Source organism: Poecilia reticulata, linkage group LG7, assembly GCF_000633615.1.
Source record: "Poecilia reticulata strain Guanapo linkage group LG7, Guppy_female_1.0+MT, whole genome shotgun sequence".
In the NCBI taxonomy this organism is placed as follows: Eukaryota; Metazoa; Chordata; class Actinopteri; order Cyprinodontiformes; family Poeciliidae; genus Poecilia; species Poecilia reticulata.
Genome location: NC_024337.1, coordinates 3,752,307 through 3,778,245, shown reverse-complemented (window position 1 = coordinate 3,778,245; position 25,939 = coordinate 3,752,307). Strand labels below are relative to the sequence as shown.

General features: G+C 39.2%; 1 protein-coding gene across 2 annotated transcripts in view; it reads left to right on the top strand.

Moving 5' to 3' along the window:
• The window catches only part of plagl2 (pleiomorphic adenoma gene-like 2), a 57,940-nt gene extending 33,394 nt beyond the window's left edge, over positions 1-24,546 (top strand). The window contains exons 2-4 of one of the 2 annotated variants that reach the window (XM_008412852.2): positions 16,681-16,794; positions 16,938-17,387; positions 17,936-24,546. In XM_008412852.2, coding sequence (XP_008411074.1) covers positions 17,065-17,387; positions 17,936-19,418 — 1,806 coding nt within the window. In that variant the 5' untranslated portion in view covers positions 16,681-16,794; positions 16,938-17,064 and the 3' untranslated portion in view covers positions 19,419-24,546. Of the gene's footprint in view, positions 1-16,680; positions 16,832-16,937; positions 17,388-17,935 lie in introns of both variants that reach the window. The other variant, XM_008412851.2, reaches the window with a different exon arrangement.
• The last annotated feature ends 1,393 nt before the right edge of the window (positions 24,547-25,939 follow it).

The following is a 25,939-nucleotide window of genomic DNA, read 5'->3' as shown; positions in this document are numbered from 1 at the left end:
TCTGTATTAATAGTATTTACCAAATTGCAAATTCTTCTTATTCTTATTATTTTTTGTCCCGTGCTCAAATGCAGTATGGAGCAGCAATATGGATGCAGGACAATCTGGTAACCATTTAACCCTCTTGACTGAAACCTAAACCTTACAGAGAGAAGGACAGTACTTGAAACAGGCAGAAATCCCCCCCTGCTGCCCTAAACACACCCAAACACACACATACAGATTTTAAAGCAAGAGGTAGTGAGGTGGAAGACCCCCCTCTGGCACATCCCATTCATTTAGTTGAGTGTGTTTTTATCACTGGGGGCTGGAAGAAAGAAAATGGAAAGTGTCGTGTTAAAATGTGGAAATAAATAACTAGTCCAATTTATTTATGGAAGTCATTTAAAAGCCATGCTTAACAATATTACTATGCAGTAGTAAGGTGAACATGAAACAACTGTCTTGTTTACATTTTAGTTTTACTATCTGTAAGTATCTTCAGATTTGCGTTGCTTTGCAGTCGAGAGCTGCTCTTTTTGAAGCGCTGCAACACCAGCGTCGCCGCTTTACTTTTCTCCACTGTTTAATCTGTGCATCACTTATCTTACCGTAGGACATTATGTCCATGATCAGACAGGTGATTATATGCACCATTTTGCAGCAGGAACTGTCCTCTGCTTTTCTCAGAGCTTGATCCTGGTGAGGTTTGTCCACAGCTAAGTTTAACCATGCTCCATCATACGCCCAGATTTAGTTTGTGTAGCTAGCTGGTGTTTGCTACAGTTTAGTAAGGGAAATATGAGAGCGGCGTGTTACATTTTACACATTGTTTATGTGTTGGTTGTGGCAACAATGTTTTCTGGGAGAAACAAACTGAAACACAACTCTCACTTGTGGATTCTGACCTACTTAGTATTTAAAAAGAGATATGAAGCCTGCCCAAGGTGAAGAGAAGGAATTTTATGTGGTTGCCTTTATTATCCCAAAAAAAATAAAGGGTCAAAAACAAAGACGTGTATGGCGCTGGTTCTTTGTTTAGCACATTTGCTAACTTGAAAACTCTTGGTGCACTTAGCTTCCCCTTAAAAATTTACAGATAAATTCTGAAGTGCCAATTTACCTGGCATTTTTTAAACTAAGTTGAATGAAGTTTGACATCTGTTTTGAAGTTTTGGTTGTTGACTGTTAAAAATTATTATGCTCTTATTTTGAAGTGGGTGAAGGCTGTTTATGCAGCAGCTCTGTTTCCTCTGATCATGTTCCTCTTCCTTTTTTTTTTGTTTTAACCAATAACTTTATTTAAAACAAGAAACAGAGTCGGTACAAAATAAAACCTGGGACAATACAGAACAAAATATTAACATAAATACAATATCTAAGGACTTGTATAGAACACATAATTTATGCCAAAATTAAATGGGTTTTAATCCTTCAAGATATATTTTGAATTGGGCGATAACTGAGCTGTTCATGATCAGTGCTCTAGAATTAACCCAACCAACATTTTAGTTGGTTTTGACCACCACTGTGAACCCTTAGCTTCCAGTAAATTCACATTTACAGATACAAAGTGCTGTTTTATAAACTTTCATTTGAATAAAGTTTGACATTTGTTTTGAATTTTTGGTCGTTAACTGTCAAATTCTTCAAGTAGTTAGACGTTTATATTCATGCTCTTATTTTGAAGCGGATGAACACGGTTAATGCAGCAATTTTGCTTCTTCTCCTCACACAAGATATAAACACAAATACAATATCTAAGGGCATTATTGAGCATGTGAATTGTAAAAATCTGTGCTAGAAAGTTCAAGTCTTAGGAATTTAGCATTAACTTGTGTGTTAGCCAAACTTTTTATGAGGAGTGCTTTAGAGTTAATGCAGCTAACTTTTGAGCTAGCGGTGCCTGCCACTGTGGACCCATTTCCAACACCTCATCGTATTGGTTTGGAATTGCCATACTTTTGTTTTAAACTTTTATTACAATTAAGTCTTCATTATGAATATTCAGGATATAATTTTGTTAGTACTTTATTTTCTTTGAATTAAAATCTGCAAAGCACACAACCAAACCACAGAAGTACATTTGCATGAACCTGAACAGCTCCAATTGGTTTTGAAATTTTTTTTTAATGCGTTACTTAATTTTGAAAAACGAGTAGAATGGAAGTTTGATAATGATTGGTGTGGCTGTTGTTAAATAATTTTTTCTGTTGGGTGCGAACGATGCAGGTTGTTTTTCTGCTTTAAATGACTGGATTATGGATATACAGGGTCTTCCAACAATAAGTCGGACTCATACATTTCATATAAACTGCCCTCATAGTTGTATTGAATAATGGGATGTCTGTGTCTGGTTGTGCCTTGTTTTTTCCCCACCTTTTTTGCTCCTTTATTTTTCATGTTTTTTTTCCTCTTCCCTCTTGCTGTCATCTGCCTAAAAGTCTCTGCAGCCTCTAATTTACTGAACGTGATCAGGTTTCTAAAAAGAAATTCAAGGAATGCAAACCGCCCTCTTCCCATTTTCAGGGTCCTGTTTATGGAAGAATATTATTTTTACAAGTCGACATTTTAGCCACCAACACCCTCGTGCACTTTGTACTTTCCTGTCATCCTGATGATGAACCTTTATCCTTTCACCAGAAGTATTTTAGGAGATCAGTCACTTGTTTGAATTAGTTAAAACAAGAAACAAATAAAGGAATATGAGCAGTAGGGATGGGATGGGGAAAAAAAACAAAACAATAAAAACCCTGAAAATGGTGACAGGTCCATTGAAACCTGTAGATTTCAGTGAGCAAAAGCCCAGGAAACAATGCCTGTTGTTTTAAGCTGAGCTGACGTTGCCAAACTTAGAGATTGTTTGTTGCTGACCCCATCTGAATCGGAGAGAGCCAGCGGCAGCGAGAAACAAAAGTGAACACGTCCTGGTGAGTGGATGCACCGGCTCAGACCGCCGGCTGCCTGTGTTGGTGTGCAGTTTGGGCATCAGCATTGCCATGCATACATCGCCTGTAGACTTATGTCCCTGTGTAATATTCAGTTCAACTGTAACTTTTCTTTCTTTTTTTTTAATTCATTGCTTTGGTGTTTCTGAACGGGGTGTGAAGGTGGAAACAGTGCGTGACGTTTCATACTCCTGGGAAAGCACCTTGTTTCAGTCTGAGTTTAAACATGTGCTTTTTGTGTTATAACAGAGTCATACGGATTGACTTACAAGTTCTGACACATGTTCATATCTACAACTTCGCATCACCAGGTAGCGCGTCCTGGCCCGTCTTCAAAAGGCACTTCAGCCAGACGCAGCGAGAGCACGTCACAAAGAATATACATCTGGCATACAATCGTTCCCATTGAGTTGTAGTCAGTTTTTCCAGTCAGAGACTTTCTGCGAGGTCTTCTGACTTCGGTGAGTAATATGATATATGTTCCACACTTGTTTCGGCACATGAGTGAGGAGGCCAGCGGCTTTTAAAAAGCGTGGATATTTGTTGTGTCTGTCGGAGCCGTGCTCTTTAAACATGATGGAGCAAGAAAAGAGAGAGTTAGAGTGAGGTTGAGGGCGACTGGCGTTACGCCCGCTGGCACCGTGCCCACATCTCCAGCTGCTGCGGAGCTCCGTGTCACAGCCAGGACTCCCTGCCAGAAGGGCTTCCCCCAGACCCTCTCCTGCACACATCCATTCTTTCTCCATCCTAAAGACAAACGTGCTGCACTAGCATCTCTGTCATGCACTTAGTCGCTCTGAAAAAAAAACCCTGTATCCTCTTTTTTTTAAAGGTCCAATCAATAGAAGTCTTGTAATCTGCGCTTTAGATGATGTCAGAAGCATAATCTGTTATTGGTCTTGGCACAGAAACTTTAAGGAAACGATAACATTCATTGACGCCTTATTATTGATTAAAAATTAATATGAGTAACTTTGCATACTGTTAAATAGATTTAAAAAATGCTCATAACTTCAGCCTCAGATGAACTTTGAAGATTGTCACAAGTTTCATATGTGGAGTTCTGGTTATGCAAGATCTACAGTACTGTGAACTGTTTGAGTAAAAGACGTCACGCTTGTATTTCTACATATTTTAGTGGTTTATGGATTGATTTGTTTGAAAGTTAAATGATTGGGTAGGCGGAGTGGGAGGGCACTTCCTATGATACAGGAGATGTAAAGTCATTAAATATATAGTTTGATATGAGCTGTCTGCAAATAAATGTTTACTAGACTGTAGGGCTGAACAATATGACCGAGAAACATACCGATTTAAAAAAACATTTTTTGCCTTCAATATCCAAAGTACTGCCAAACTAGTGACATGATCTTTCCTCTTTTATCCAGAATTTTATCTTGTACTGTTGTACTTAAACAACAGTACAACAAGTTTTACTTGGAGATAAATTGTCCCAGAAATTTCAGTGATAAGCCACAGAATTATTGGCCCCTTGAAACCTCAAGTAATATATTGAATAATTCAAATTTGCCCTCTGAGATCAATAATCTATTATTTTGTAAAGAAGGAACTTAACATTGGAACTGGAAGACGTTTTAAATATCCAAAATAAAACACAACATCCAGAAACAATAAACAAAATGAATTAAGTTTCAAACAAAATTGTCACCAACTAAGAGTGGGTGGTCGTAAAAGTATACCTTTGCTCAGAGGTGTCCAGCAGACGTGTCCAGTGCACGATGTACGACTACACGTCTTTGACGAGTGGTGTCCGACCGAATATGTTGGAGGCAACCTGAAACTGCTGCTGTGCATGTTGCTCCACAGATTGTTGTTACCCGATTCCAACACCATGATGGATTCAACCAATAACCCCTGGGGTGTAGCCGTGTTGAGAAGGACCACTTTGACATACACACATGACCTGGGCATCATTTTTTTTTTAGGAAATGGCCAACCCAGACTTGCTGATTTGATTTTATTACAACCAAACCCAATGTTTTCTTACTTAATTAGCTCCAAACAGCGAGTGAAAATCTGTTCTTGTTTGTGGAGCCAGTTAATTTTCTAATTGGTCTCTTCCAAGCTCAGCCATTGTTAAAACGTGTTATCCAGATGTGTCTCTTCTGTGCAAGCGGAGGCTGTAGCAGATCATAGGGCATTCTGTCGTGCTTCAGATTATGATGCTGTGGTTCTTTGTCAACATGACACTTGGACTGTGATGTGGTTTTGTGTTGACGGGAGATGTGGCTCAATTTTGGCTTTATTTTTTTTATCACACACACATGTACGGCTTATTCTGGGTTGGTGCCTCCCAAACGTGTGTCTTCTGCAGTCCGCAGCAGGAGGCAGAGAGAGATGAACGATTCAGGCTAGGAATGAACAATGGAACTTTTAACAAGAACAGGCAGATTCCTCCCAGGTGACATGGAGAAAAATAAAACTAAAGATTAAGTAAAGAGCAATAACATTTCTCCGGCCTTAATTAGGTATGCTTTTCAGATGAAAAACCCGATTTTTATCTATCAACTAAATTGAAACAGAACACAAGAGATGGATTTTATTTTATTTGTTTTGTCCTGTTTGGTTTTACATTGTGGGATGAAAGTTTTGGAAAATTTATTGTCTCTATAATCCTAACAACCACATAAACAAATGAGCAGTAATTCTCAGTGTTAAAAAGATTTTTCTGATGAAATTAACTCCAAATTACTCATATAGTCATCTATTAGCAGATTTTCTCTGTACAACCTTCATCACAATCACATTGGACCCTGTCAGTAGGAAAAGGTAAATGTCATACTGCAGATCATGTGTAGTTCAATCACTATCCTAATGTCTGAAGAAATAAAAAGACGACAGTTTGTCGGGCTCGTGGCAACAAAGCTGTTCAATTTGCTTTTGTCTCGCTTCCAAATATTGAGTAATTAAAGTCAGAGAGCAATAGGAATGTTTAAGACACTTTAGTGCTGGCAAAGATGTGGTGGCCTAACTTTTCATGGGGTTGCTCGCAGCGCAGGAAATTTCCGGCTTCATCGGATAGCTTCCTTCACAGTTGTGAGCTGCCTCATTATATGCGTCACATCCAAACATTAGTGAGTGGGTAAAATCAGATCCAATCATTTAAAAGTTCAACAGAGTCCACGCCTCCAATAAGTAATCATTTCTTAGTAGCTGAGGATCCGGACCATCTGTACGAAGTGAAGCGTAGAACATGGGGCTGCTTTTTTACTCGCTTTATAGCAAAAATCTACAGAAATGCAGAATAAAGACCTTGAAGCACACATTTGATCTTTGAAGTTTTCTTGAAAGTAATACTAATTATTGTTGTTTTTAAATGAATAATATAATTATCAATATTAATATCTCATCTTGTTCTTGTGAACTCAGTATTGCGTTTCATCTCACCTTGTGAGTTCCAGGTGTCACTGCATTCCTGCTGTTAGAATATGAACATGTATGTTACGGCGTAGTTTATGTCAAACTACTTCTTTATAATTAAAATTGCACTTAGGGTTTGGTAAAAGGCTTGTTCATGTTCAGTTTAGCAAGGTTTGTCCTTTTCTCACATTCCTTCATTGTACTCTCAGGTAGAGCTGGGTAGTTCCTGTTAAAATGTAAGCCGCAATCAAATGAGTGTTTAAATAATGGCCCGTAAATACTACGTTTGTCCACGTGTCAAAAGTTTGAACACTTCTGGTGTAGGTAAACAAATTGGCTTACTGTCTCCTTATCATTTTGTGATAAAATATTTTTAAATCAGACAGATATTCAATAAACTGACAAGATCAGCCAGAACCACCTAAAATCTCTTTTTGATCAGAGATGTCTTTGAGTCAGACGGAAACACCAACATATGCTCTGATGTAGAGTTTTGCTTTAAGCCAGACATGGCTTCCTCTGTCTGTTTTAAGTTGGTAAAACTGAGTGTGTGTGTGTGTCTTCTTCCAGTGTGTGTGCGTGTGTACATGTCCAAGTGTGTGATCTGCGGTGTCACTAACAGAAACATTACCAGTGTCAGATAAGTAGGGTGGGCTTGGTGTCGACTTCAACGACCCGGCTAACCCCAACCCAACACTAATAAAACACTGATGCTCACAGACACAAACATACAAATATATGTCTGTCTGATACCTTGTAATCAGTCCATATTTGTGTATTTGTATGGTTTGAAAAAGTGGGGTAGAATTTCTCCACCGAAACTGGTTAGGCTGGTGCTCCAACTGGTTCTTAATTGGTTTCGATAAAAATAAAGAAGTGATTAAACGCAAACAAACCAGTCAGGTTTTCCACAATCAGAGTGATGCCACAATATCTCCCTCAAAGTGATTGATTCATTCAGTGAACAAATTATTTTTGTTGCGTTTTAGTGTCAGCATTTTATAAGTGACTGAATTATTTTTTTTACCAATAACTTACTTATAATGCCTTCATTATCAGCAAATTATGTCCTCTGTGAGTCAAGCCCACATGACACTTATGGATCTAGACTTTTTAGACTCCTGTTCTTCCAACCCAGAAATGGAATTAGCCCAGAGGATACTTAGCAACCCTGAACAGGAGCAACTAGTTTACATACTTTAGATCAACATTAGATTCTTTTTCTCTTTTCGTTTGGTTTGTTACTTTGTTTGTGTTTCCTTTTAATTTCTGCAAAGCACTTTGTGTTGCTTTCTTACTGAAAATGTGCTATATAAATAAAATTACCTTTGCCTTTACCTTCATCTCGGCAAAAAAGGGTTTGATCACGGAACATGGCCGTCACATTTTATTTGCAGCTTTAAATGGCAACCAGTCAATGACAAAGTTTGTAAAACCAGCAGAAAAGAGCAAATACTGTATCTCTGTGCTAATCTGACTTTATATTTGTCTTCAAGCTTAGATAAATTCAAAGTGAAGGAGATTCGGGGAAAATGGTAAACAAAACAGCTGTTTTGTTCTCCGTTGTGGATCTCACTATATCATTGTATTCATTGACATGTGTACACCACAAAGGTTTTAAAAATGTAAAGTTCGGCAGCTGTTTTCACGTTAATATTAAATTTTCTGTTTATAGGTGCAAACAGAAAAGAAAAAAATTTTTTTTTCTTCTCAAAAATATTCTTTTTGATAACGTATTCTTAAAATAACTTGATTCTAAGGTAATGCTCACATGAATTAATGCCTTCTCATCACCACCTTCGGCTTCTAACAGTTGTTCTTTGATTTGTCCAACATAACTTCGCTAGAGCTGGAGATTTAGAAAGTCAAAGAAGAAAGTAGGAGGAAGTAGAAAGAAGAAAGTACTGGACCTGGTCAGGGAAGCTGAGTGTTGTTTAACATCGGATTTGATCTGTATAGATAAACAGCGATTAAAAGACGAATTCATCAATTTGGCGAATGAAAAATGGTTACAGCAGCCTAGAAATACACAAAAAAAATTCTAAGAATGAACTTGTTCATCTTCTGAAACAAGTTCTTCTGCAACTTTTTAGAAAAAATTACCTTTATATATAATTTTTTTGAACAAAAGAAATCTCTTAGTGAGCTCAGGCACATTTACACTCTGTATTTCCAGACATATGAAGCTTCGAGGTACTGACCAACTAAGAACGTCTACCACCTGTAACAAATCTCTACCTAATGAAGACTACATTCCTAATCTTAAAAAAAAAAAAAAGACCAAGGTCCATCCCCTGTGAAAACTAAGTGACAGTTAAAGGAAAGTCAGCTTTTTTTTTCCCCACCACTGGTGCTGCAGTGAAGGTGTTTCTTGATGGCAGTTGAGCCCTGCACCTCCTCCATCCCAACCGCAGCTATTTTTAGCCAGGACACCGGGCCAGTGCTTCTGGGTTTATGGCCACATCCCGGCCCCGATGTGGCCCGTGGTTACTGTCGGGACGGGTGAGCGTTTGGCATGGCAGAGACTCTTCCTCTTGCCGTCCTTACACCATCCGAAGCCACTCCTCCCCCATACGTGTCCCTTGGTCAGGAGAGGAAATGAAACCGAGGAGAGGAAGGATGGAGAATGAGAAAAGGGGGTGACTTTGCTGAAACAGATGATGGGTTCGGGCAGCATTGAGGCTGCGTTTATTTGTAGTTCATCATATATTCACTCATCTACATAAAAGTCTGTATCCATTTTTATGTGAGCGGTGAGATAGGAAACAGTTTCTGTAATTTCTCAATGTTCATCGTAATTTCTTTCGTATTTTCTTTATTTGAGCATTTTGTGGTGTTCTGCTGTTGATGTCAGAAGTCTTATCATTGACCAATAACTTCAACATCTTGCTGAGTTTATGTCCACACCAATAGTGATTGACAGTTTGGGGAGACAGAAACAAAGTACAAACTTCAAATATTAAAAGCTGCGCTTGAAGCCAGAGACGTAACCATCATCTGAGAAGGGATGAGGATACATTCAGAGGTCCATCGAGTGATTTATCATCCTCTCACATTTAATCCTCCCCTTAGTGGCTGAAAACACATTCAGTCACTAGCTGTGTTTCCGTTACAAATTCTTTGTCAATCTTTTGCTGATTTTGAAAAACACAATTTTACAATTACGGTGTCTTCATTAAATAAGAAAATAAATTAAGCTTTTTCACGCTATAAGTCATTAGAAACATGCCGTGCCATCATCTTCCAACTACTTCCCATCTTCTTCTTCTTTGTGTTTTGCACCAGTAGTATCATGCGGTTGTTGATCATGTGACTTGTGTGATGCGTCACAAGTGTTTCCATTGCAGTTTTGCAAAATATAAAAGCCACCTCATCACAGTGCCAAAACCTTTCATCACAAAATAGAAACTTTTGATACTGCCGTGTTCCCATTAAGAAAATTTCCTTTTAAAATGTCAACTTGCGCAATTATACAGTCAATGGAAATGCAGTTCCTGACATTTGCAAAGGTAGCTCACAAATAAAGGCTTCATTTACACAATCATTTTGCCATTTTGTTTACCAGCACAGTTGGATTACGTCAGATTATTGGTGCACTACTCCTTTAAATGGTGAGTCCTATTTAAAGGTTTTATTTTAAAAGCAATATCTGGAATTGTAAGGCTGCAACTGAATGTGGTTATAGATTTATATACATTTTGTAATTTTTTTGTTTTGTTTTTTTGTTTGCCGTTGTTGTCATAAAATATAACAGAAACATTGGGAATATATTTTAATCCCACTTTATAAATCCTAAATGTGGATCTCATCATGTTTACATGTTAAGAAATAATGGTGCTTTTTTCCGTGTTTAGTGTGATTTTCTGTTGATCCTGTTCTTTGTATGGGATTTGATGCACGTTCTGTGTTTTAAGGTCATCTGGCTAAATCTGTTCTCATGTGTTATTTTCTCTGGTGTGAATACCTGTTGATAGGAATGAACAGTGTTGCACCATGAAGTTGTCTTTTACTCGTCTGCTTTGTGTGATGTTCAGAGCATTTCAACCCAAATGCGATCTTTCTCTTCATCTTTGTTATTTGAACCACACTTCAAACTGACAGAATTCAAAATACACAACCTGTTTTGCTAAAAAAAAAAAAAAAAAAAAGAAAAAAGACCTCCTTGGAATGTAAATTGTAACTTTTTTCCCCTGAGTGAGCTGATGGTGGCCCCGCTGCCCTCACTAACCGTAAACTTCCTTGCTTCTCATCCAGGTCAATGTGGTCAGTAAAGCGTGACCTGCTGCCCCCACCCCTTGGCTGTCCTCATCTCTTTCTCCCTCTCTAGAGTCACTTGACTGGTGCAAACACCCTGACTCCACAACTGCAAATGACTCTGCTTTTCCCTCTCTTTTTTTCATCATCGCTTTATCCCTCTCTTGTTTACTGCTCTGTTCCACACCCTCCGTCTTAGTCTGCTGCTTCCCGAGCCATCTCTTGAAAAGTTAGTCCATCTAGTTGCTCTTATTTCTTTCAGAAAACTCTCTGCCATGGTGGATTATTTTTCTCGAGTATGAACTTAAAATAAATAAGAACACATGAAAAGAAGTATTTCCTGTCGCCAATGGTACCATTTAAGCTAACCTTAGCATTGTTGTTAATTTTTGCTTGTATGCTATTACAGTATGTGAATTATGTTATTGTTGGTCAAACATGCTAGTGAAAGCCCTTATGCTAATGGAGTTTTAGCTCAAATTGGCACCGTAGCTCATTTTTATATAAAACTCAAACTTATACTGAATCTGATAATTCAATGTTAGTCAGCTTCCTATTGAATGCTACTGATAGCTTTATAGCTAACCTTAACATTTCAGCCAATTTTAGCACATAAACTATTGTTTGACATATTAAATGGACTAAGTTTCAGAATTAATCACTTTTAGTGGTTAGTATTTTTGCTGCTGAGTAGCAGGAAACGTGTATCCATGACATTTAGAAAATAGAAAACAGTGCTGATGATGCAGCCGATCCCCCAATCTAGACTTTTAAATTCATCAAGTTAGAAATCTGTGCAACCTGGAGGTATTGGGAAGTAACTTACTTTAAAATAGGCAACCAGCTTGTTTTACAGCATAGGTAGCTAAAAAAAATGTCATTATTATAAATTTTGGGTTTTCCTGACTTTTATGACCCACCTTGTAAAACTGGTGTTTTTCAAGCTCTGCAGAGCCTTTCCTCATTCACCTCTAATCATTTCCTATATTTTCGCTGAAATGTTTGTGCAGTGCAGCACTTCGCCCACCCCCAACTCCGTCTCTCCTCACTAGTGCGCCTGTTGTCACCTAAGCTCCGGACGCTGAACTCACTTTCTATATTTAGCATGTTCATATAGTTCAGTTAGGGAGCTCATGCAGTGGCTTTACCCTGATTTGCAGAGCGCGGTTCTGCAGAGGCCATGCCGCCGTTAACACAGAGAAGTCGAACCGCTTCATGCAGGAGCGAAGGGGTTAACACCAGTCACTCAGCATGCGGGAGCCGTGGCAGGCGGGCAGGCAGGCAGCGCAGAGGCTGACCTCTGACCCTGCAGGAAAGGAATGTGGAAGCTCTTTCATCCAGGACAGAAACCAAAGACACCCAGGCGGTTGGAAAGTGGCGGTTCAATTCTGCTTTCAACATTTTTGATTAGGGAAAGTAAGCAGAGGCTCCTCCTTGTGTTTGTTGTAGAGGCGTCTGCCATTTTGGTTTTCCATCCTGCAGCAATGTTTTTGTTACTATGTGACACTACGTTAACTCTTTTGCTGGTTTGTTGTGGGTGCTGTTCATGCTGCTGGAAGCTAGAAGGCCTGTGTGACCTGTAGGCGCATAACGTTTGTCACAGAGTTTGCCCTTAAAAACCAGATGAAATAACTTACTAGTGGAAAAACTAAATTATAAGGCATTATTAGTCACTGAGTCCTTTTTTTCTATTAAATATATGTTTATGTGTGGCTGCTTTATCAAAGAGTCTGAATTTATGGTGAATCAAGTATTTCTTTTTACGTCGTATATGGGGAGTCACGAGAGTAACTATGACTACTAAACTGATTTATTCCAAAATATATTCGAAAATAAATCATTTTTGTTTTCATCAGCCGCTTGAAAATTTTTGCAGTTGTATCGTTAACTTGAATACTAAAAAAGTTTTTTTTTTGTAAATGTTTCTTTTTGACACATTTTTATCTCTGTATGTTTATTCTGATAATGTTGATTAAAGGAATAAGTTCTAAAACCAGCAGCCTGTCCTCCACAACATTACCTTTGACTGCAGTAAATAAATCCAAAATGATTGCATCCAGTGCTTGCTGTCACCTGGAACATCTAGGCCATTGTTACCTGTGCCAGGTGTCTTTAGCTACTGCAGGGAGCCTTCATATCTTATTTCATGCAAAGTGTGTATTCTTTACGAGTGGAAATGAGCACATTTCAAAATGTTTTTTACATAAGTAATAAATTCACTCATTAATGTTGCGATGTTGACACATTATGTAGCCTTTATTTAGAAGTCAAGTTGTAGACTTACAGACTAAACTCTATATTTCACATCAGTGTTTCTGTTTGTAGCATGAGCCAAGGTGTCGTTAGATAACTCAGAATCAATTTGCTTCTGAGCAGATTTGCTCCCCTGGTTCGTACCTTCATGTTGCCATTTTGTCCCGCTCTGCCTCGTTTCCATATCGATGTATTTTAACAATTGCTTTTCATAATGTTTTTCTTTGTATGCAAATGTTTTTTTTATGAATTATTGGAATACTCTGTTATAGAAATGCTGAAATCTCACACATGATTTCAGATATTATCAGTTATTACACATTGTTTTCCATTTATTTGGGCTGATTTCCTCATTAAATTTGGAAAATTATTTCCCCAGATCAAACCAAAAAGACGGAAGGATCTCATACTGATAGATATTACTGTTCTGGAGTCGTAACACCAGATTTCTTTGTCGAAGTGGCTAAATGTCCAAATTCATGTAAACTTGAAATCGTTGGGCACAAAATGGTCAGAACCGCAAAGGACAAAATGCTGCTGAACAAAGTGACCTGCATGATTCACTCTCATTAAGTTGCTGCTTTAAGAAAAAAAATAAATAAATTTTAAAGAACTATCTTCAGTGTGATCTAAAAATAGTTCACACATAGTAAAAATATGCAAATGACAAAAGCCCAACAACACAATATATTTCTTTTTAAAACTGTCTGTTGGGATAGGGTGGACTTTGAAGGACACACCAGACTCGTCCTTCAAACGCGGGAAAAAGACAACGCATTTGTGGGTTGCATTTGGAGGAGCCTTTGAACTTCAACAGCCTTTGTTCCATCGCTGTGACGTAATCGGCCCTCAAATGAGACCCTGGAAAAATGCATCCCCTGAATTTGGACATGCTCCCTTACTTTAATTCGCAAAATTTAAGACAGTATAAAATACATTTCTGAACAGAAAAAAAATTCATCTGAATTATTTACTGACTTTTTCAGTATTAACAGCTTAGTTGTTTTGTTTTTTTTTTGTCATGATCGACTGTCATTCCTGGCTCAGGTTTTGCTGTTGGCTAGCAATCTGAAATCTCACAATTCACTTATTTTTAATTTTGCATTTTTCTGTTGATTTAGCTATTAAAGCTGCAGTATGTAACTTTTATAAAAAAATATGTTTTTGACTATTTGTTAAAACTGTCACCATGTTGTGACAGTATGGCATAAGACAGATAATCTTAGAATAGATCAGTTTCTCCACCTGCTCCCTGAGCTACCATTGCCTTCTGAAGGAAAGCCCCGCTCCTGACCAAAAACAACCAATTGGTATTTTTTACGTACACAATGCAGCACTGCCTGTAGGCAGAATGCACTGTATGTAATGTGTGAAGAGAGAGAGGGCGACACGACATGGTACAGGTCAGGAATGTCTGATGTGGGTAGCCCCCTCTACAATAGAGCAGGGCTCCCTGAGGGCCTTCAATGGGACGGGTGTCATCCCTATGCAGCCTCCCTGCTGGGTGATGACCACCACTCCGCACTGCTGCTGCCACGTCCTCTCAACCACTCCTGTAAACATGCATACATACATGGACACAGCGATGCACGTGTGTAAGACATTCAGCCCAGATGTAAGGAAATGTAGTTTGTAAAGGAAAGAGACACACACGGCGATCAAGCATTTGCGTTTATTCAATAAGCTGTGGTTGGACAATATTAGAAGTATTTTATATTCCAGAATATTTGCTGTCTTCCAGAATCCAATGACCTTTCACACAGAGGAGAAAATGTAAAATTTTAAATTTTACTTGCTCATCTTGCATGTACCGTACATGTTTACGTGACAGATGCTCAAAGAGTGGCTGACATTGGGGATCAGCGTTGTGTCCTCTCCCTGTGGAACTTAGCTGCTGGTTCAAATGGGAGGGGTCAAGCAGGTTAGTGAAGGGGAAAGAAAGGGGACAGCAGGAGGGACACAAAGAAAGGGAGATCATTTGCTCCTTCAGCAACTAATATAACTTATTCTGTCTTAAAAACTGTTCTTGCTGTTGTCAAGAATTTTGTGAGTTAAGGATGTTACACACGCCTAAACACCTTGCCTGGAAGTGGTTGTGTGTGTTTCTGTCTTCCCAAGAATTACAGCAGCCTTATCCTGTTTCATAACAAGTACATACATGTAAACACACACACACACACACACACACATAATGCTTTTTGCTCTGTTCTGTCATCTGCAGACACACATGATGAGGGATGGGACTCAGTGTTTGCACTTGATCTTAACAAATGTTTCCTCTGAAGACCGAGAACGATTTCTTTAACTTGCTTTCATGTCGGTCAGATTTGCAGTGCAGCTCCCTCTAGTGGCCATAAAGGCAACCTGTTGCAAAAATTGAACTTGCAGATGATTTTCTTTGGGCAGGCCGGGGCGGGCTATGGTATTCTGGTCGTATGGTGACTAAAAGTTTAATTTCACTACATTCCCCCATTCCCAATTGGTCGGATTTCTGTGTTAAGGCTGTGCAAGATTAAATCTGTAGTGATTCTGATTTAGGCCTGTAGATTTTGTCTTTACTTTTATTTGAATAAAAGATCTGTATGGCCCACAAAAAAGTCAGTAAGTCATGCAAGCATTCCAGGAAGCATCAGCTTGTGAATCTTAATTCTTAATTTGTTTCAGCCTTTTTTCCAGTTATGATATTTCTGCAATAGTATCAATGCACAAGTTTTGTGTGTGTGTGTGTGTGTGTGTGTGTGTGTGTGTGTGTGTGTATGTGTAGGGATTCTTGGAAACAACACACATTTTTATCTAAAGTGCTGTCAATCATTTGATCTGTGTAGCCTACTGTTTTTTTCTATATAACCAGAAACAAGTTGCAGCTTGTTTACATAAGAGAAACATGTCAGTTGTCTCGTAAGATGATCCAGTACTGACAGTATATCTCTGAGGTGGAGGAGAAACGGGGTTTTATGAGTATTTATTATAACTTATTTACACTCTGCAACAGCAATAACATTTTTTTGATTCATTCATATGAACCCCAAGGTTCCATCTTGGGGACTCGCAAGCTCAAATTCTGACAAATAAAAGGGAACCATCTAGAGCCAGCTCTCAGTTATTACAGATAGAAACTAGTGATCATACCTGAAATCTGGGTATAGTGATGGACTCTGACCTGAACCTTCTGAACCACATAAAGACATTTACAAAGTTATCCTTCTGTCACCTGAAGAATATATCCAAGATTAGACGACTAATGTCTCATAAAGCTCTATAGAAACTCAACGACACGTTTATCTTTAGTCCCATTGATTACTGCAACAGTGTCTTCACAGGTTTGCCTAAAAAAAAGTCAGACAGCTGCAGCTGATCCAGAATGCCGCTGCTCTCATCACCAAACCACATCACCCCACTTCTAAGGTCCTCCACTGGTGCCTTGTAGCTCAGAGAATAGACTTTAAAATACTTTTGTTAGTTTAGAAATCACTGACTGGCTTAACACCAAAATACATTACGGAATAATCTTCCAGAAAACTGCAAAACTTCCTTTAGATCAAGTCTTAAAAACCCATTTGTTTAGAGTTGTTCATAACAACTGGTACATCATGAAGAGGAACTTTTCTTCTAACTTTTCATTGCTATCCTTTATTTAGTCACAGCAATGTAAGGTTTTATGTTTTCATCTTGTAAAGCATTGAATCATCATGTTGCTGAATGTACTATACAAGTACACACGCACACATTTGAACATTTAGACATTGTTCAAATGTGTGTGTGTGTGTGTGAGTGTGATGAGATGCGTTTTATTGCAGTTTGTGTTACTGGGGCAAATATTATCCACTTATCTTTGCGTTGTTTGTTTTTCTTTCTCTTTTGACAGGACAGTAAAGATGCAGAGCAGTATTTCCCACTCACCGCCAGCCATAGCTGTTGGCACTGGGTGAGGGGTAGAGAAGCCAAACGAGAGGAGGAGTAACCAAGGTGGAGATATAAGGTGGGAAGTTCACAGACGGAAGGATTCTAACCAGCCGGTACAGTTTGGTTTCATTTCAAAGATTGTAAATTTGACCTCAAATCATTTTGACTTTTAAATCATTTTTGTCTCACAACCGACTTTGTTTGACCGGAATATTCCAGCTAGAAACCAGACGCAACCTTTGAGCCGCAGATCACCTTTCGCTTCTCCCCAACACCTTCCAACGTTGAGCCTGCGAGGCAGGGGAACCGCACGTGACGTTCATGGCAGCGGCATTCTAGGGCTGCCATGGCAGCTGCTGCCGCCGATGCCTCACACTGTATTACCGCACTGACGCCGGAGGAAGAGGGACGACGCACTGCCGCCAAGCTGTTTGGGAGCGCCGCCCCGCTGCCACGGACGGAGAGAGAGCGAGATCGGGGGAAAGAGAGGGAAGAGGAAGGAGAGAAAGTAGGGAGAGCGAGTGGGAACGAGTGTCTGGTGTGCGGGGCCCTGTTTGTAACACAGGAGAAGCTCCGGCTCCACACTTCGAGTCACACCGGAGAGAAGCCTTTCCACTGCTCACAGCCACACTGTCCCAAGGCCTTCAGCTCCAAGTACAAACTCTTCAGGTATCAGTCACATTTCCTCCATCTGCAATTTGAGGCTTAATTTAAACTTTTATGTTTATATGTCGTCGCTTGAACTACTACATGGGAAATGTCTACCGTGGAGTATTCTGGCCAATCAAACATTGTCACAGTTTGTCCCGTTACAGCCCCAAACGTCAATGAGTTTTATTGGGATTTTATGTGATATGAAATAGTTTTCAAAAATGTTTCAAATTAAAAATTGTTGCATGCCTTTTTACCCTGACAACATAAAATAAAAGACAGTAAAAGTCACCTAATTCAGTGAAATCATATGATTCTGATGATGAAACATAGCCATTAAGCTAAATGTTTTCAAAGTTAGCAGTGAACATTTAAATCAAGATATAAATAAATCATAATTCTCAACCATTTCTTGGCGAAACTCCAAAACTGTTCCAAAAAAAGTTATTTTGACTTGAGTTTTTAAGTTCTGTAAGAAGCAGTTTTCTTTATCTGGAGAATGCATGATGCTGAGACACGAGATCTATGTTTTCTACACCACTTTTGCATTGTGTCATTATTTGCAGGCATATGGCCACACACTCTCCGCAGAAGACCCATCAGTGTTCGTTCTGTGAAAAAATGTTCCACCGCAAAGACCACCTGAAGAACCACCTGCAGACCCATGACCCCAACAAAGAGGCCTTCAAGTGTGATGAGTGTGGGAAGCACTACAATACCAAGCTGGGATACAAGCGCCATGTGGCCATGCACTCTGCTACTGCGGGGGATTTAACCTGCAAAGTGTGCATGCAGAGTTACGAAAGCACACCTGTTCTCCTGGAGCATCTCAAGAGCCACTCGGGGAAGTCTTCCGGTGGTGCCAAGGAGAAAAAACACCCCTGCGACCATTGTGACCGACGTTTCTACACACGGAAAGATGTGAGACGGCACATGGTGGTCCACACAGGGCGAAAAGACTTTCTGTGCCAGTACTGTGCCCAGCGCTTTGGTAGGAAAGACCATCTGACACGGCATGTGAAGAAGAGCCACTCACAGGAGCTGCTGAAGATTAAGACGGAGCCTCCGGATATGCTAGGCCTGTTGACGACAGGATCTCCACCGTGCTCAGTAAAGGAGGAACTCAGCCCCATGATGTGCGGCATGGGGCCCAACAAAGACCCCATGATGGGAAAGTCATTCCCCAGCGGGGCACCCTTTCCCATGAGCATGTATAACCCTCACCATCTCCAGGCCATGTCTAATTCTGGTGTGGGTCCTCCACATCCTTCCCTAATGCCCAATTCCTTGTCTGCAGCTATGGGCATGGGCTGTCATATGGAATCCACTGCATCTATTCATCCACACTCCCATCACCACCACCACCACCACCACCATCACCATCATCACCATTCCCCTCCAACGCCCCCGCACCATCAGCCTGCGGCTCCCCAGCAGCAGCACCAGCCCCAGCCAGCACCCAAATACCAGCTGGGATCTACCTCATACCTGCTGGACAAGCCCTTGAAAGTAGAGATGGAGAGTTTTCTCATGGATCTGCAGAGTGGTCTACCAGGCCCGGTTCCCTCTGCAGAGCCCCATGCTGCTGCCTCACCCCCTAAGGACGGATTGGAGCCCACTTCAGGCTTGGCCGATGACCTTTGCGGGGATCCCCTCCTGTCCAAGAGCCCTGCAGTGATCGCTGAGTCTCTGTGTGCTGCTAACATGGATTTTTCCCACCTGCTGGGTTTCCTGCCCCTAAACCTTCCTCCTTACAGTGCTCCCATGAGCACAGGAGGACTGGTTATGGGGTACACCTCATCTGTGACCTCCTCCACTTCTTCCTCTTCCTCTTCATCTCTGCACGCTGCCGAGCCCCATGCCGCTGCAGTCGCCGCGGCAGCAGCCGCCGTCGCCACGGCACCTCTTACCTCTTTGCAACCGCAACCTCAGGAGCAGCAGAGCTCCAGCGGGGGTCTAGGCCTTGGATCCCTGCACCCCCTTCCACCAGTGTTCAGCTCCAGCCTTAGTAACACCACGTTGCCTCGCTTTCACCAGGCCTTTCAGTGACAGAGGCAGCCTCTTCCCTGCCAAGGTGGCCTCCTCCACACCAGCACCAGCTCAGCTTGGATATTTCAGATCACTATGTTTAAGGCCTGATGGAAAAGTTGGAGAACTAAGTTTAAAAATAAATACGTAAATGAACACTTAGAAGCCTTAAATGAAAGTGCGCACACAAGCTTTTGATTGAGCCTTAAAAGGAAGTTGAAACCCCTTTGAGCAAAAAGGAAAATATAAGAAAAGAAGTTGAAGCAGCTTTTATTTGGGCTTTTTTCCCCTTATCCTATAGATATAACAATGTATTAACCCGTGTTTTTTTTTTTTTTTTCATTTACGTCCCCTTTTATCTTCCCCCTTTTTAGTAGAATAGAGGGCAGGATCAGTAGGCCTAAAGGCGTGGTACTGCATACTTAAAGTAATAATATAAAAAGAAAAAAAAAAACTAAGATAATTTTTAGTGGAGATTATCTGTCTTGTTGTGACCCAGAAAAATATAGTTTGAAGTGGAAATTTTGTTTTTACTTTATTGTTTTTCCCCCCCCAAATGTAAGAACATGGTAGGATGTTTCATATGTTGAGTTTTGAACCACCCATGCTAATACCATGAATCATCTTGATTAATTCGGAGAGGAGAGAGCTCAGTGGGGGAAAGAGATGAACGGTAGTTTCTTCCATGAGGTGACTTGGCCAGACCCACAAAACAAGCCCAACCTCCAAAAAAAGTGCTCTTCAAATAACACAAAAGTGACACGAGAATTAGTCTGATTTAGGAGCAAAACACGAAAGAAATACGTAAAAAATAATGAGCTTTACCACAACTTATTTTGTTGTCGTTTCTCAAGAAAAGCACTTTTTTGTTGAACAAAAGGCACTTCGATTCTCGTCTCCTCCCTCGTACTTTCGTACGAAAGCCTCTTTGTGCCGGCTAGAAAACAAATACGACGAGCTCTGTGAAACTCCACTTATTCAGAAGTTGACATGTACGGTTTACAAAACTGCGTAAACCTTAAACCAGGAGAGCAGATTTTTCATGCACTCTATTTCTAAGGTCTGTGCTGACCCCACAAGAATCAAGAAGCAGAACAATGTTAGTTCTTACCAAATCAGATTTATAGTTTGTGAAAATCTCAATTGCATAATTTCCAAGCTGGAATGACAGCTTTTCTGCATTAACGGCGCCATATTCATGTCTCTGACGAATCACACAATGTGTGTGTCCAAATTCAGGGGCTACGTCCGTCAAAGGCCGAACTTAAAGACCGATTTCATCTGAAAGATGTGACGAAGACTGTCCAAACTCAAAGTCTCCAGATTTGAAGGACGGGCCTAGCGAATCCTTCGCAGCCCACCCAATCCCAAGATTCATTGCGTGTCGAACGGGAAATTTTTTGTTCTAACAATGGTGGACGAAACAGGAAATGAGAGTGGGGGAGGAATACAGTTTCATAGAAAACTGGCGGTAGAAAATTTAAAAGCCTAAGGTGGTCGTATTGTTAAGCTTTTGTTATTTGCGTTGTTTTGAATATTTTTTGGTGAAAAATACATGCATTTAATTAATTCAATGATTTAATTCAGGACAAAGATAAAGAGTTAATAAAAATGCAAGATTCATTTTTACTAGTTTGTTTAGTGCTGTCACTGTTCCTATGTGACATGACATACACAAAGGAACGGGCAGAGATCAGTCTGAAGGCCAGAGCATCCAGCTCCACAGCCGCCATTTACTTTCCCGGTAAACGGAGGACCCAGTTTACGTCGACCGGTAGACTTTCGGTGGACGCAGTCCCTGAATTTGGATACCACCAACGGCACACAGGTAGAAAACATCTGCTCTGTGTTTGAGACGGAAATGAGCTGTGAGACTCCAGAGCCGGGGCTGGCAGAGAGAATCCATACAGGGAGGGAAAACTCTGGTGCGTAGGACTCTCTTTCCTTCTTCCTCCTCGGAGTTGCCTTGAAAAGTTTCCGTTATCGTTTTTTTTGTTGACGCATTCTCTTGGCTGCCTTACATATCTTTTCTTAAGATACGTATGTCTATTTTTTTCCTTAAATACTCCAAACTCATCTTTTAGGCAGTCTTTTAAAAAGATGCATCATCAAGGTGAATGATGAACCCTGAGATATGTGAATGGATAAAAAGAACAAAGGAAATTAGCTGCCGATAAGTAAAAATGTTTTAAAGAATGTTATTGCAGTGTACGAAATATCTCAAAAATTAATATCAAAATTGCTTTTAATGTGTATTTTAGGTAGATGTATTAAAACTAAGTGACAATGTTTTCAATGTTTTGCAGGTTTACTTTTGTTTGTATCTTGCATTTTTTTTTTTTTTTTTGAGTAAGAAAAAGATGAAGTATTTTCTTTGTCCCTCAAGCTTTCTCTGTCGTGTCCGACCGTTGCTTGTTGTACTTGAGTCGGAGAAGAAGAATCCAAACTTTGGATGGGAATTATTTGTAGGAGGCTGCTAGTGGTTTAGTTGTCAGCTAGTATTTGAGCTAGCTATAGATTGTGTTGTAGGGATGCTTACGTGGATTTCAAACTGCAGGCCTTGGAGTTCTAACCTTAAACCAAGAGCCTTTAAAAAACCTTAGTCCAAAGTTAACTTAAAGCCTGAAAATCCAATTTAAAAAAATCTTTTCAGATTTAGTTCCGTCTGTTGTAAATCTCTTAGTGTGGTCACTGTGGCTCCTTGGCTTGAGATGTTTTGAAAAAACAAATAAAAATCTCATAGTAAGTTTAAATTCCTTCTAAATGTTCACTTAACAGTCTGTTTCATCTTTTGATTTTTAACAGTATAGCATGCTATTGACATTTCTCTTGTTGTAGCAGCTGTTGCTTACTGTATTTAGTTATTGCTTAGCATACTGACCTATTGCTACTTATATAGGCTTATTATGTCCAGTATTGATTTTTTTTCCCTTATAGTACCAGACTATTACTATCCATATACAATTTCTCCTTTACATAATCTTTTTTTAATAACTATACAGGTATTTTGATTAGATTTCTTTTTTCCCTCCCGTATAAACTTTGTATTAGATTGATTAACATGCAAAGTTTTTTATTTACTTTCTTATTATTTCATTTTTTGGTCTCTTTCACCAGTAGAAAACTTTTCGTTTCCAAACTGGACATTTTCTTAATGTACAATTTTTTTTTTTTTTTTTTTTTTGATGGTATGTAAAGAGTTGCGTCTAATTTTCCAAAGTAAGCCTTTGTGAGACTCCAGATAAAATAGATTGAGGTAAAAATGATTTTTAAAAGAAAGGCAGCACATTGTTCACAGTGACCACATTATAGAGAACTGCATCGCATTTATAGAAATAAAACTTATCTTTTTTTTTTTTTTTTTTTGGTTCTGTTCCTGAAATGACAGACAAATCTGAATGTTCGTCTCACTCCTTAACATCTTATTTCATCCATAAATATTGTTGCAATTTTACACCAACTCTCTTTATGTTTAGTAATGTCTGTGCATCAGGTGAGCCCTATCTGGACAAAACAAACAACATGATCCAAAACCACAGCACATAAGCATTGAAGCTAAATCTCTTAATGCTGCTTTAGCCACGGTTGGTGATGTATGACAACTGTAGACCACTAGAACATTTTGAAAGCTAAATGTTTTTTTTTTTCCTGAAACACAGACAGTGAGCCAAACCAACAAAGTGTTCATCAACCCCACCACTTCGTTACTCCTCTCCTCCTCCTCCTCTTTTTTATTTTTTTTATTTTTTAGCTGCTTTGTAGAGTAAAAGGGTCTGAAAACACGGCGACTCCAGGAGAACTCAGTCATCGAACCGCCTGGGCTTTGACATTCAAAGCAACAGGAAGGTGCTAAGAGACTGACTGTACAACTTGAGGGGAAATTACTTATAGTTATGTATTTGATTTTTTTTTTTTTTCATGATATATTATTTTCTGTTTGTATAAAACAGGACCTCGAAAAAAAAAACAACACAACACATCACCTCATTTTTATTTGTTTATTTTCTTACCAAAACCTTGGGAGAAGAAACTACATCTTTGCACAATAGCTTATTAAGAAATATTCACTTTTTTTTTTTTTTTTTATGCTGTAGGAAAAGGAACCCTGTCAGTGGGCCGCTGACGGCCCGGTGCATTGGAAAAGCACAGTTGATAGTATTGGATCATTCTGATGGTGTCTAAAGGTTTAAAACTACGCAGCTTCACGTTGTCGTCAAAGTTACACTTTTTTTTATTCCGATATCAATGTAAAATTACCCAAGTTATGAGATTAAATCATTATTTTTTTATGATCAAACTTCCTAGTGACCCTATATGATTAGCTGTCGGCACCTTCCGTAGAATTTCTATCGTAAACCGAAGATTAAAATTAGATTTTTATTTTTTCTTTGTAAGAGTTTTAAGACTTTTTAAAGAAAAACTCTTCTGGTTTAAGCCAAATTTGTAGCAGTCCCATTGAGCATTTATATTTTTGGAACAAATTTCTCATTTTGTCCCTAAATGAAAGGAAAGAAGGAAAAAAAAAGCTTTCAGTGTGCATTAAGTTTGTCCTCCCTGGGTTTCTGTGAGCTAATCTGAATTCTAGCACTTTCAACTTTAAAAATCTTTTAAAGTTTCAGCTTATATGTTCATATGTTTTTAATTTTGTATTGATCCTGTATATGTATGTGCCATTAGCTTGATGTTTAAACTTTATCAGGATTTGTGTATTTCTCTTCTCCAAAAGAATAACAGTATTTTTGATATACTTTCACTAATATCCTTCTACAGAAGAACTCCCCGCTCCCTTTCTCCTTGTTCCCTTGTTGTTTTTGACTTATCCAGCTTCACCTTTCCCTTTTTCAAAAGTGTATCTAGTCAAACTGCAGCCAAGCATTAGAAGAAACCGGCAGCAGCAGCATGTCTGTTCGTCAGAGGCGATGGTGAACAGAGCTGTTGTCAGCAGAGCGTCCAGACCCACAGCCAATCACAGCGCGCGGAGCCCGCTGCAGCAAAAACTCAGACGTCTCTGCTGCAGCTTGACGCATCGAAAATGTGCTAGAGAAAACTCCAAAATATTGAGATCCGTCTCGGAATGTTTTTTTCCAGACAAAATTTGGAAATTTCTGAGTTTCCAAAATTGTAATTTTTTGACTTTTGGAAATTTTTTAGAAAGTTTCTATGTCAACATTTCTGAGTTTTTTTCTGTAGAGGTTTTGGTTTTTCAAACTCAGAAATGGTTTTTTCCGAGAAAACTTCTGAGATGAATCTGGCAATTTTAGTTTCTATTTTAGTGAGAATTTGCTCCTTTATTTATTTATTTTTCTGTCTACAAATGGATTTAGTCAAACTGGTTTCTACTGGCCGTTTTCACAGCATAGCTGGAAAAGTCAGAGTCCTCCCTGTTATGAAGCACTTATGGTCTTGATCACAGAGCCGTGAATTTCTTTTTTTTTTTTTTTCCAAATAGTACAACTTGTTAAAAAGTCATGTTGAAGAACAGCTTTCAGCTGCAGCTTCACTCACAAACTTGTAATTATCAGTGGGTTTGAATCTGATATGACATTGATGTTTATTGACAAGATTTTGAGAATTTATCTAAATCTACTATGGAAAAGAGAAAAAAATATGTAGGAGCTGAAACTAAAAAAATAAGAAAGAACGTTAAAAATCCAGACATGTTTGGAGGGTAGGAGGGGAAAAGAGCTTCAGATGCAACAACAGAAAAAGTAATAATCTGATACATTGCACTTTTAATTCATTAAAATGACATCAGTCATTTTTATCATTATTGAAATTATGCCATACATAAATATGGAAAATATCCACTAGGGCTGGGTATTTAGTGTATCATTTATCATCAAAATTTTCTTATAAGAATTTTGGTTTGTCGTTGTCACCATTTATTGGGTAGCTGGGTTACCTCAGCTACCCAATAAAAGGCTAAAACAGTTTTTTATTGTTATTGTTATTATTGTCACACGATATCGTGATAAATTTGTCGCCCATCCCTCATTTTTGGTGAAGCATCTTGTCAACGCGACAGAATGGTTGGCATGAAGGCTTACAAATTTGCTTGAGGTCATAAAAAAGTTTTATGGATACACATATTGTCTAATTGGTTTATGGCTGATTAAGCTGATGGTTAAAATTAAAATTATTTGCAGGAGGCCACTGCCTTTCAATGTGATCACGACTACTTATCAGTTCAGGAAGTGGAAAAAGAACCCATATTGAGGAAATTAAGAGGAGTTTAATATTAGTAATTTTGGTAATGTTACAGAAATAATTATGTGGAAAAATAATAATAATGTATATAGGATGTTTACCTATTCAGTAGGTAGAAATTGTGAGAATTTATGATTTAGGCCTTTGGGAGGGAAAACGATCATTTTGGATGGCTGTAGTGTCGTTTTTTTGGATGGGGGGTGGGGGGGGGGTTTCCTAAATTTTCCACAATTTTTCCAGTGTGCGGCTTCCGTAGCTTGTGTTGAACAAAGCGCTGAGACACAGACACTTCTGAAGCACCGACGCTCTGACAGAGATGCTGCGCTGGTCATCCG